Below are 10,428 nucleotides of genomic sequence, written 5' to 3' on the forward strand. Positions count from 1 at the left end.
GATGGTGAGAGGAGGGGGCAGATGTTCCCCCAGCCCCAAGCCCACCCCTAGACTGTGCTGAGTGTCCTTTCCCACTCCTGTAGAATTTGGTAGAAAGTGTCAGTCAAAGTCACCTATTTAAAATTCAGAATTGTAAAGTAAGACAAAGTAAAAATTAAAATTAAAGAAAAAGAAAAAAATAAATAAAATTCAGAATAAATTAATTAAATAATTAAAATTCAGAAGCAGGTTGGGTAGAAAGGGGAACAAAATCAGTACTGAATTAGGAGGGAAGGCAGCAGGCTCTAGTCCTTGTATCCACTTGAAAGCCACTGGGTGGCTTAGCATAGTTGGCAGAAGTGGGAGGAAAGAGGTGGTCAAATCTGTGTTTGAAAAGAATTCCTCTGCAGTGAAGACTAGAAGGAGGCGAGGGCGGGAATGGGGAGTCCGGTTGGGAGCCGCTGCAGAGGCCCAAGTGGGAGATGGCATTCCAGGGAGGAGGCGGGGCTGTAGAGAGGGTGCCCCTGACCACCTCTGACCCCAGCTGCCAGTTGCACACCTGCTGACTCTCACAGTCCAGGTGGCCTGGGGTCCCTGACCTTAGGGTTGGGGTCTGGGCAGGGCCCAAGGCTCACCACGGGAAGATGCTGCCAAGCCCTCCGAGCGTCTCCTTTTCTTGAGCTTGTCCTTGATCTGGGTGGTGTCCCGGGCCACACTGTTGACCTCTGACTCCAGCGAGGGGAGTGGCACCAGCGGGTGGGGACCCAGAGACAGGGCCGCGAGGCTCCTGGGGTGGCCATTTGTGGCCTGCCAGCCCTTCAGGGGAGCATCCAGCTTGAGGCTGCCAGGGTCCCCACTTCCACTCAAGAGCTGTGATGGCTTCTCCAGGAGGGCACTGGGCGCTAGCTGGAGGGAGGCTGAGACAAGAACTGCCATGCTAGAGGAGCCTACTCCCCCAACTTCCCTGGGTGCTAACACCACCCAGGCCCCGGGACCTCAGCTCTGCCTCCCTGGGGCTCACGGGGCCTTCCTGTGGTTCCTAGGAGAGCCCCACTTATTCCTTGTTCTGGCAGGAGCCCTCCATACACCTCCATCCTTTGAGCAGAGAATTGAAAGTGAGGTGAAGTGAAGTCACTCAGTCATGCCCGACTCTTTGTGACCCCATGGACTATAGCCTACAAGGCTCCTCTGTCCATGGAATTTTCCAGGCAAGAGTACTAGAGTGGGTTGCCATTTCCTTCTCCAGGGGATCTTCTTGACCCAGGGATCAAACCCAGGTCTCCCACATTGCAGGCAGACACTTTATCATCTGAGCTACCAGGGAAGCCCAAGGACTCACCTAAAACCAAAGGACATGTCCAGCAGGGACCAGGGTAAAATTAACGCCTGCCCATGGCTTGAAGACACAGTCGGGCATCTAAACACACCCAACTCCTCCCTCGAGGATGAGGTCCAAGCTCTGCTCTGTGATCACTGACCCTGTCTGCGTGGCTGCCAGGCGGAATGGCCCATCTCTGCCCCAAGGCCCCAGAGAGGCTGCTGGGACACTCGAAGGCCATTTCATGTGATGGAGTCACTAGGCCCGTCCCCCCCGTCTCACCTCCAAATGTCTTCAGGCTGGAGTCACTGCTTCCACCTGGGGGTGCAAGGGGCCCAGCACTGCTCTGGGGAACGCTGCCACAGTACACGGCCACGGGAGCCAGAACTTTGGCTGGGGACAGAAAGGCAGGGAGAGCAGCATCTTAGAGTCCACTAAGGCCGGGATAGGGGACAGACAGCCCTGGGCACTCTGTGGCCCATCCCCCAAATCAGAGCCTTGCCTTCAGGTGGGGGCTTGCCACCCCGACCCCAGCCGGCCAGGGCACCGTGCTCCCCACCAAAGCCCACCTTCCCAGCCCGCTCTGCGTGACTTCTCCCAGCTTTGCTCCAAGCCCTCCCCACACTGCACCTTCTCAGCCTCCTTCATGGCTCCCCGGTCCTCGGCCCTGAGCACAGTGGCTTGTTCCCTGAACTGCTCAGGCATTCCCAGTTCTCCACACTCCTCCCGAGGGGTCTCCAGGCCCCTGCAGAGGCCCCTGCCAGGAGCAGCAGCTCCACCTCACAAGCACCCATTCGCTCCAGGCAGGACCTCTGACTCCCTCACCCTCCAGGGGAAACGGGCTCACACAGCCGGCTCCAGCGGCAGCACCAGGCCTGGAACGCTGTTTCCTGATACAGAGTTGGCCTCACTGTCTCCTGCCCTGTCAGCTGAGGAAAACGGGGCCACTCAGCCCTCCCATGGACCCACTCCTGCATCCATGGCCCGTCTTCATGTTCCCACTACAGAACACTACCCTCAGTCAGTCCATTATCTCAGAGAGTGGAGGCAAAGCCCTGGTTGAGAAATCTGGAGCCAGATAGGGAGCCATCCACAGGAGGCTGAGCAGGGAGAGCCCACAGAGAGCCTCGCCCGGATGGAAAGGCTTGGCGGCCCGACCACATCTCCCAAGCAGAGCCCGCGGGAGTATCCAAGGAAGATCCCCACCCCGACAACCTTCCTTGGGGCCCCTTACCTGGGGGCACATCGTCACGGGTGCCCATGCCCTGGGTGGAGGAGGCACCTGGGGGGTTGTCCAGAGGCAGCAGCTAGTTTCTAGGCCGTGAGCACAATCCTCAAGCATCCAGAGGACCCCAACCTATAACATCCAGGGGTATACGATGGAGAGAGGCAGAGAGGATCCGTACAAATCACAAACTCTTTTTAAACCGCTTTGTGGGAAGCCCACCAGGAGCTAAAGCATTCTTTCTTTTTTTTTTTTAAGGGCTTTAAAATTTTTATTTATTTTTGACTATGCCGGGTCTTTGTTGTTGTGCAGGGTTTTCTCTAGTTGCGGCAAGCAGAGACTATTCTCCAGTTGTGGTGCACGGACTTCTGATTCCTTGGCTTCTTTTGTCTCAGCACAGGCTCTAGGCACTCGGGCTTCGGTAGTTATGTCACGTGGACTTTATAGTTGCAGCTACCAGACGCTAGAGCACAGGCTCAATAGTTGTGGCCCAGGGACTTAGTTGCTCCCAGACATGTGGGATCTTCCCAGATCAGGGACTGAAACTGTGTCTCCTGCATTGACAGGTGGTTTCTTTACCACTGAGCCACCAGAGAAGCCCTTAAAGCATTCTTGTAGGAAAGAAATCTGCCACTGGCTTCCCAGGTGGTGCTAATGGTAAAGAACTCACCTGCCAGTGCAACAGATGTAAAGAGACACGGGTTTGATCCCTGGGTCAGGAAGATCCCCTGGAGGAGGGCATGGTCCAGTATTCTTGCCTGGAGAATCCCATGGACAGAGGAGCCTGGTGGGCTATGGTCTATAGGGTTGCAAAGAGTTGGGCGTGATTGAAGCAACTTAGCACTTGGCAAGCACTGAAGGGCACTTTTAACATTCGGACTCTCTTGGACACTTTAAAGTTTCCAAGTCCCCAGGTTGCATAACTGTTCAGTTCAGTTCAGTCGCTCAGTCGTGTCCGACTCTTTGCAACCCCATGGACTGAAGCACACCAAGCTTCCCTGTCCTTCACCAACTCCCGGAGCTTGCTCAAACTCAGGTCTATCAAGTCAGTGATGTCATCCAACCATCTCATCCTCTGTCATCCCCTTCTCCTCCTGCCTTCAATCTTTCCCAGCATCAGGGTCTTTTCCAATGGGTCAGTTCTTCTCATCAGGTAGCCAGAACATTGGAGTTTCAGCCTTAGCATCAGTCCTTCCAATGAATATTCAGGACTGATTTCCTTTAGGATTGACTGGTTTGATCTACTTGCAGTCCAAGGGACTCTCAAGGCTACATGACTATAGACAGTCCATTATGTAGACAGTCCATGTAGACAGTCTGCATGACTGTAGACAGTCCATTATGAAGAGTGCCAGTGAAACGCATGAACCCAGCTTTGCTGATGGCTTTGGTGTTGACACGGTCACCTCAGGGTCTTGGGGAAGGTGGAGCTTATCAAGGGGGAGTCTGACAATGCCTTTCCCCACCAGTTTCTACTTTCCTCATTACTCTGGTAGCTGCCCCGGAAGCTCATGCTGAGCCAAGCTTTGCAACCCCTCTGATCACTCAAGGTTGCAGTAGGAACTCTGCAGAGACTAACTCCCTTGTTTTCTCTCAGGCACACCAGTCTTCTGCACAAAGCTCCTGGCCCTCATTCTCACTTTGTTGACTAAGCCAACCTCAGACACTCCCAGCCATTTCATTGTCCTGAGCTTCATTGTCCTGAGCTGACCACTTGACCCCTCCAAGCCTCTTTCCAGCCTCCCTTAACCCTCCGGGGTCAGTCGTCCATTCCTGCCCTTGACCTGACTTCTTTCTTTTCCCATGTAATAAAGGTCTCGCCGCAGACTCTGCAAGTTCACTCAGTTTTATATATTCTCTGCTGATATCGTAGTGACCCGTTTCCACCCTGACAGGTAGGGAGGTGAATGACCAGAGATGATCAATGATAAAATCAAGACAAAGGCCACACCTTCCATATCCCCCAGTTTCTGCCCCAGAGTAGGTCCCTTGAGATACCATCTGGGACAGGGCAGGAGGCAATGCCAGACTCTTTTTGCTGAGCAACAAATCCTAACCCAGGAACCGAAAACACCTGCCTTCTGTCTGGAAGCCGGCCCACCACATCCCCACCCAGACCCCAGCAGGCAGAGCAGCTCCTAGCAACCCCTGGTCAAAGAGAGGTTCCGGCCCAGCCTCTGAGTTCATGCTGATTGCAGCCTCCAGCCACTCGGTTTTCTGAGGAGAATTTTCCTCACAATCAGAGGAGAAGGCAACTGCCTGTCACAGTAGTGACAAGCAGCCCGGAATAGCTGAGAGACATGTCCCTTCTCCAGAGTGACGTGGAGGAAGATTTTATTCCATGGGTCCCAACACTCACCTCTCGCCTCTCTGAACGAGAGAGACTCAAGAATTTGCCAAGATGGCTGCTTCCAGCAAAACCCAGAAAGAACGTTCCTGGGAGGACAGACTGAATCAAAGTAAACAAGCTGGAGTCCAGGCTTTGGACGCCACAGACTCCTGCTACCTGAATCTAACCAGGGTGCAGACTTTCTGTGTGAATCACATGAGGAAATGTGATGTTTAGCTATAGCCCTTGTTCTGGCAGATCAAAATCTCCTGGGAACTAATTCGAATGACAGATTCCAAGGCGGCACCCAGACCTCCACAGAAGCAGACTCTTCCAGGGAACGGCCACTGGGCTTTGTCTGGTTTTTTTCTTCCCTTAACTCCTGAGTGACTCTGATGTTCACACAGGCTGTAGTTCAGACTCCCTGTATAAGAAGACCCCAGCCCTGACTCTGACCTTAGGCTATCAAAGTGGATATGCTGTCTCAGTCTCCCCATAGTGATCATGTCTATGAAGCTAAAGAGAAGATTTAGAGCTGCCCAAAGACCCAGACACGTACGGTTCCACGGCACCTTCTGAGCAAGACTGCCTCCATCCCTCTCCTCCCCACTACCTCCCCGGCAGACCAGGATGGCCCATGTCCCTCCACGCCCTGAGGGACACCATCAGTGTGGAAGGGAACGCTGAGTACACTCCATGGCTTGCCCGGGCAACCCAGCAGAGTCCCTTTCAGACCTCCCCTCTCCTACGTTCACACCTTTGACCCCTCAGGCCCTCAGGGTCTACTTACTGGCCTCCCCAGTGCCTGCCAGTGGGCGCTGTCTACACCTGTGTACGGACAACCACGTCTTCTGTCAGGACAGTGGGTGGCGCCTCCCCAAGGCCTGGTGGAAACGTAAAGATCTATGCCCAAACTATAAAACCACAGTCAGATATTCCATTCCAGATGACATCAAAGCTTTGGGGTTTGGCATGGACAGTACTTAGTGCTGACCTCTGAGGCACAATCCACTGAACCCCTGTTTGACCCATCACTGTCCTGGGCATCAAGGAGTGACTGTCCCCTGATGGGAAAACCAGTCCCTGACCTAAAGGGCTACAGTGAAGGGGTTCTGGGGACCAGGGTTCCCTCCTCACCCCCTGATGCTCTGAATCCCCCAAGGTGGCTGGCTCCTCCACCCTCAGTCTCAGAGTCCCCACTCAGGAAATGGAGTGACCTGAGGTAACTGACTGTTGTCCACTCCTTCCACTAAAACTATGGCTAAAGAGGTTCCATGGTGACCAGCATCGCAGGAATGAAGAAAGGTGACTGAAGGGGACTCAGGTTTCAAGTAGAAAGGGAACAAACAGGTATTGTCCCAGGAAAGAATGTCTTCAGCCCCAAGGACAAAGTCCCCAGCGTCCTGTACCTCACACAGCCCACAGGGTCCACCTTGCTCCAGAGGGAGCTGGGTAGAACCTGGTCCTCAAACGAACAGTCCTCAGGTAGGAGGGCAAGGCTCTGAGGAGGGAGGAAGGGTCAGCACAGGGGTACTGGGATGGGGTTGGCCCCGAGTCCTGGGACGTGGGTTCCAGTAAGTCAGAGAGCTCACCTGCTCAGATGTGTTTGATGGGAATGATGGTGCCATGGCAGGGAGAGAAGAGAAAGGAGAAGGGAAAGATGACTGAGTCACCAAACCTAGAGTTTGAACCCAAAGTATGTCCCTGCTGAAATACCCACTGGAGAGGGGCCTTGGGGGTAAGCAGCCCTCCCACCCCATCCCCCACCCCAGGCTGCCCTGAACACCCACTCGGGACTCCTGGAACTCTACTTTGAGGTTGACACAGGGAGGCTGGGACCTTGCCCTGGCCCTCTTAAATGAACCTGGGCAGTTTATTTAATTCCTCTGAGCTTTGATTCCTTCATCTGAAACAGTGTTCTAACAACAGATTTTGTTAGGATTCCGTGAAGTCATGTATAAACATCATTTAGTACCATTGCTGGTAGGTAATCACTAATGTCGAGAATTAGCTCTTTCTCTCCCTCCCCCACCCGACATGTAAACACACACGCACAAACGTGCAAACCCACGCTATCTTTAAAGTTACCAGGACCAGCCCTCCATTCCTCCAAGACAGACCCAGGTGAAACAGGCACCCCTCACAAGGAAGAGACAACACATCTACAGTGTAAGAGGCTCAAACTAGATGAGTCTCCAGCTATTTTCATGGTGATTCTATACTGCCCAGGGAATGCTTGTGGCAACACCTGGAGAATCCAATCCTTCCTGGTCCTGGGTAGGGATGGGCACATGGGGAGAGCCTCAGTGCTATCTGACCAGGCAGAGAACCTCCGTGGAAAAGCTGCATCCTCACTGGGCTGGGAAGGAAGTAGGACCTAGATAGGCAGGGAAGTAGGAAAGGCAATCCAGGCTCAGGAAATTCTGAGCAAAGTCACGGAGGACCGAATAGGCCTGAGTTTAGTGTTTGCCGGGAGGGCCCAAGTCTAGGCAGGTAGTCGAGGGCCCGTACCTGCACAGCTCCGTCAAGTCTGGGCATGTTCTGCAAGCAAAGGGAGCTCTAAGGATTTCTAGCTGAGAAATGACATCATCTAACCTGTGTTTTCATGCAGACCCCTCAATGGGGACCCAGGACGAACTTTCCTAGGGAAGGAAGTTTTTGACAAAATTTTAGGACCCAAGCAGAGACACTAGCTCAGCCTCTGGACTAGGTACAGAAAATATGCATGACTTAACCAAGATTTGTCTCTAATGTCAGAGTTTAGATCTGACCCCTTCCTGTACCCCAGGTGTCTCCCCTGAAAATAGTCACCTGCCCACAGCTTCACTCCCATACATACCCCGTCCCCTCCCCCATAAGAGGTAGCCCACCCCATGACTCCCAGGGAAAACTCTGTGTGTGCTCGGGTAACTCACTGGACTCTGACCTCCTAAGTTCAGCCATCACTGAAAGTCTGAGATCTGCTCACTCATTGAGCTGTATGTGAGGAACTGAAATCCAAAGGTGACTGAGATTAAATTCCAACACCTGTGATATGCGTGACCACAGACCTGTTGCCACACTTCTCTGAGCCAAAGTTTCCTTAACTGCAAAAACAGAGATATTGCCCACCCCACTCCAATAATACATCCAATAAAATACAAAATCATTCAGTCCTGAGTCTGGCCCCTAGTAAGCAATCAACACCCCGTGGCATCCGTTCTGCATACATACTGTAATGTATGAAGCTCACGGCAGCTGGCAGACAGATGTGGGTGGACAGGGCAGGAGGTTGTGGAAATAACCCTGGAGAGAGAAGAGAAGAGTGTGATTTCAGGCAGAGGTGGTTCAAATGGGAGAACAGGGTCAGATCTGAGAAAGAAGCAGGAACCACATCAGCAAGACAGGGAGACTGATGAGGACAGGAGGGCTGGGAGAGTCTAGCTGAGTCTAGGGATCTGATGAGAGAGCTGGAGCACAGGGTACCTCTGCTGCTGAGATGGTGAACACAGAAGCAGGTGCCAGCCCGGAAGAGACCCTTAGTCCTGGTTTGGACAGGTTGGTTTGTGGCTCCTCCAGGGCCCCCAGGTACAGGCATCCAGAAAGTTGGTTTGAGACTCAAGAGAGGGTGATCTGGGCTGGAGACACAGGCCAGAAACCCCTGAGAATCAGGCAGCAATTGAAGCCATGAGAGCAGATGTTGTCAGTAGAAACAAGACAGGCAGGAGTGCAACCATCTTGGAATCAGGACCTGGGAACAGCCTTGGGCAAAACAAGCCCTACAAGCCAGAGCACAAATGCCTGGCATACATAGTGGCCACAAGACCAGAAGCTCAACTGTCAATTTCAACCTTATCTGTTCCTGTGCTTTCTTGCAGAAAATTCTCATGCCAACCTTTCCCCCACAGAAATACTCCCTATTCCTGATAGCCACCCACCGCTGATCAAAGATGTTTGACTATTTCTGGAAATTGCCAGTGCTCATGAGACCAGCCCTCTCTTTTTTTTTTTTATAAAAGCAACTCACCCCTTGAGCTAGCCCCTTTTCCCCACCTTCTACCTTGAGCATAAACTATCTCTTTTAATGAAAAGCTTTGCTTGCCTAAGAGTCTTGTGCAAAAATTCCCTGTCTTTCCAGTGGTTAGGACTGGGTACTTTCACTGCAGGTGGCCTGGGTTCAATCCCTGGTTGGGGAACTAAGATCCTGCCAGTTACATGGCATGGCAAAAAAAAAAAAAAAGGGCGGAGGGAAAGATTAGAAAAAAAAAAGAGTCCGTGGAAGCAATATTCATTTCTATAGTATTACCATCTAAGACTCTGGAAAGGGCCTGGAACCAGGAAGCCCTGACAACGAGGGAGGAGAGCCGGAGTGAGGACACTCAGGGAAGTAGGGAGTGGGTACCAGGAAAACCCAGAGAGCAGGGAATAAGCAGAAGTGTCCACACAGCAAAGAAGTCGGGAGGGGTAAGGACTGAGAAAAACCCATTGATGTGGCCCTGAGGACATCAACCAGGTTACTGATAGCAGCTTCTGTGCCTAGGGGACCCGGAGATCACAGGCAGCTGCTCTTGAGAAGCATGTGGAAGGTCAAGGAGACGATGGGTAGGGATCACTCTTCAGAGCTGCTGGATGGGAAAGAAGAGAGAGTGGGTGGCAGCTGGGGAGGAGCGAGGGTGGGTGAAGCTGGTGCTGGTTCTCTGTGTCTCTTTTAAGGATAGGAATTACTGGAGCATGTGCACAGGAGAAGGAAAAAGAGCCAGAAGGGAAAGGCTGTAGATGTGAAGGGAGCCAGGGGAACGGATGCAGCAGGATCCTAGAGCTACCTGGATGGGAGGTGGGGTGGGGTGGGGCGGGGATTGGCTTAGGCATGGTCTGGTCCCTGGATGTGAAGGGAGGCAGCAGAGGGGAGTCCAGAGGGAACCGGCAGGAAGGCTTTGATATCATCCATGAAATAGGAGGTTAGGCCACAGAGCACGAGAGCAGTGAAGCCCTGGAATATAATGTGTTTTGACCCCAGAAAAAAAAAAATTCTGTTCCTTTTCCCACCCCTGCCCCAGCTGGATGCCTCCATCTTTGTTAGCCTGAGGCAGAGCTGATTTCCTCTGTGACTCTCAACTTCCAGATAAGGACTCAGCCACTCCTGGAGCCGGGTATCCCAAGAGCCTCCTGCCACCCAGAACCAGGAGATAAATACCCACACCCACCAGACCCTCTGTGAGAGGCATCTCAGGGCACCCGCTCCCCACCACTGCCTCCAGCTATGAGTGGCACGTGGGCCAGTAGGAAGGCAGTGCCCAGATGAGACGGCACCCCCACCTTAACTGCTCCGGAGCTGCACCCACTGGCTTTCCTGCCATCATGGGATCAGGTGGGATCAAGACTCCTATGACCCTTCTGTCCTCCAGACAGTCTCAGGTGTAGGCCCATGGGAATTTACAGAAATGCAGACAAATGTCAACCCAGTACCTGGCATATAGTAATAACTCTTTTTTTGAATGTATTTATTTGGCTGTTCTCAGTCTCAGTTGCAACACACAGGATCTTTAGGTGTGGTGTGTGAACTCTTAGCTGCGGCATGTGGGATCTAGTTCCCCAACC

General features: G+C 52.8%; 1 protein-coding gene and 1 long non-coding RNA gene across 3 annotated transcripts in view; both read right to left on the minus strand.

Annotated features, from left to right (window-relative positions):
- The window catches only part of TOGARAM2 (TOG array regulator of axonemal microtubules 2), a 43,800-nt gene extending 42,669 nt beyond the window's left edge, over positions 1–1,131 (minus strand). For both annotated transcript variants that reach the window (XM_040224155.1, XM_040224156.1), the window contains exon 1: positions 615–1,131. In XM_040224155.1, coding sequence (XP_040080089.1) covers positions 615–915 — 301 coding nt within the window. In that variant the 5' untranslated portion in view covers positions 916–1,131. The remainder of the gene's footprint in view (positions 1–614) is intronic.
- Positions 1,132–1,585: 454 nt separating this feature from the next.
- Positions 1,586–8,576, minus strand: LOC120851407. Its single transcript, XR_005718319.1, has 3 exons — positions 8,065–8,576; positions 2,532–2,654; positions 1,586–1,690 (listed from the first exon to the last, which is right to left on the minus strand). It is a non-coding gene; the product is annotated as an uncharacterized LOC120851407 (long non-coding RNA).
- Positions 8,577–10,428: the final 1,852 nt, after the last annotated feature.

This window comes from Oryx dammah, unplaced genomic scaffold (genome assembly GCF_014754425.2).
Source record: "Oryx dammah isolate SB20612 unplaced genomic scaffold, SCBI_Odam_1.1 HiC_scaffold_25, whole genome shotgun sequence".
In the NCBI taxonomy this organism is placed as follows: Eukaryota; Metazoa; Chordata; class Mammalia; order Artiodactyla; family Bovidae; genus Oryx; species Oryx dammah.